Below are 1876 nucleotides of genomic sequence, written 5' to 3'. Positions count from 1 at the left end.
CATACACATTCACTAGCTAAGCATTTCTACTTACTATCAGTTCCAGATCTTCCTTCTTGATGGTGACTTTTGCCAATTCCTTCTCCCTGTAAATATTTACGTGCATTAGTCTCTACCATAAACTCCTACAACAGAACATTTCCGGCTGTATTTTGCAAATAATTCTTTATTAACATTTGTAATAAAAAAGTGACCTCCCCCCCCAACTTTGTATCCTCATCCCTTCTCCTTCAGGGCATGTTGCCTGCAGGCCATTTCCTGCACTACCAAAAGAATAAAAATGTAGAATTTGACCGTTCTGGTAGCCTAGTGGTACTGGTGCTGGTTACCCAAAGGCAGTAGTGGTGGTTTACAGCAGCTCTGAAGCCTGCCCTGTTCTGAGCCAGTCTCACTAATTCTGACACTCCTCGGTTCAAATCCACCAGCCGCTCTTCAGGAGAAAGATGGACATTTTCCTCCCGTGCTAGAAAGTGCCTCTGAAAACCCGCTGGAGGGTCAGCTATGGGTCGGTTCCGGCTTGAGGGCACACAACAAGCTCATTAAAGAAACTCTGTCAGGGGATATAATGGGTAATGAGAACGCCGGCTGTATGTGATAAACTTACCGCTCCTGTTTGGCTTTCTGCTCCCTTGACCGCCTGTCTCCAATCACGGACATGGCCTATAAGACAGACAGGCGGAGTTACTGCCACAAGCTCTGAGTCCTATAAGCTGAACAATCATCAATGATCTAAAAAGCCAATGCCAGGTGAGTATGTATTAGTGATAACAAGTGCATCTGAAACCAAGGACAGTTTCATTCACTTCGGTGCACATGAGGTCCACTGTAAGCCCAACTGGCATCGAGCTCCGCTGAGCAGCGAGCTCCCAGTGGTAACTCAGGTTCCTCCGGTGCACCCGCATGCCTATTCCCGTCCCCAGTGGGGACCCAGTCTTGGAGTTGTGACTTGTAGCTACAGCCTCGGTTCTCAGTTCACCCAGACACGCTCCCAGACGCCCTTACTGTCTCTAGATTGGAACTCTGAATCTCCTTCTCCTCCGCATAGTCGGTGACTCGCTCCAGGTCTGCCGCACCGCTATCATGCTTCCTTGGCTTCTCGGGAGGCCGCTCAGGGCCGCTGGTCTCAGTCTCTAGCTCCAGCTCCACATCCCCCTCTGTAGCCATCTCGATCTCACTCGACGCCCCGCTTTTGGCTAATTTTCAGCAGAATCTTGCTTGTGTGTGATACGGTTCAATCATTTCTACACTCCATTGGATCACCTTTTGGGGGGGAGGCTAAAACTAAATATGGATCTCTTCCAGTCAGACGTAATGTAAAATTATGGCTCTTTCCCAGCCAGACGTAATATAAAATGACGTCTTTTTTATTGTTTTATAGGCCAATTGCACTGGTGACAAAGTGGTTAAGTAAGTTCCTCTAGGGGAGAGAGACATAGCAGCCTGCTTGCATAAAGATTACAACCTTCAAAACCGACTGCAACAGTTCTATTGCCTTATAGGGTTGCTATGAGTCGCAATCAATTCCATGGCACCCACCACATCCTTTAGTGTTTGTTTAATGTGATTCATCAAACTATACTAGACCCCTCGTTAGCATCTCTTTTTTTCTGGAATATATTTTCAGTCTTCATCTTCCTGGGTTTTCTTTCTCCTTTTGCACAGTATTGGGTATTTTACATCGTGAAGATCTGAGATGTTAAATGGTGCTAGTGACAATGTGACTTAAGATATAGTGCTGATCCAGGCAATTACTGAAATTGAGAGTTCAGACACATTTTTAAGACTGTGATAGTATTAGTATTTTCAGCCTATGAATAATAAGCACAATAGGTCCACAAATTATTTTAGTCTTTTTATTAACTTTGTAGTGATTCTT

The 1876-nt window shown here is 45.2% G+C and overlaps 1 protein-coding gene across 1 annotated transcript in view; it reads right to left on the bottom strand.

Annotated features, from left to right (window-relative positions):
• LOC102843594 (huntingtin-interacting protein K-like) overlaps positions 1 to 1167 on the bottom strand; it is a 1401-nt gene extending 234 nt beyond the window's left edge. The window contains exons 1-3 of the mRNA XM_006881815.1: positions 1003 to 1167; positions 605 to 660; positions 35 to 86 (exon numbers count right to left, since the gene is read on the bottom strand). Coding sequence (XP_006881877.1) covers positions 35 to 86; positions 605 to 660; positions 1003 to 1164 — 270 coding nt within the window. The 5' untranslated portion in view covers positions 1165 to 1167. The remainder of the gene's footprint in view (positions 1 to 34; positions 87 to 604; positions 661 to 1002) is intronic.
• Positions 1168 to 1876: the final 709 nt, after the last annotated feature.

This window comes from Elephantulus edwardii, unplaced genomic scaffold (assembly GCF_000299155.1).
Source record: "Elephantulus edwardii isolate Elephantulus edwardi_28Jun2011 unplaced genomic scaffold, EleEdw1.0 scaffold00016, whole genome shotgun sequence".
Classification (NCBI taxonomy): domain Eukaryota; kingdom Metazoa; phylum Chordata; class Mammalia; order Macroscelidea; family Macroscelididae; genus Elephantulus; species Elephantulus edwardii.
This window is presented reverse-complemented; position numbering and strand designations above follow the sequence as displayed.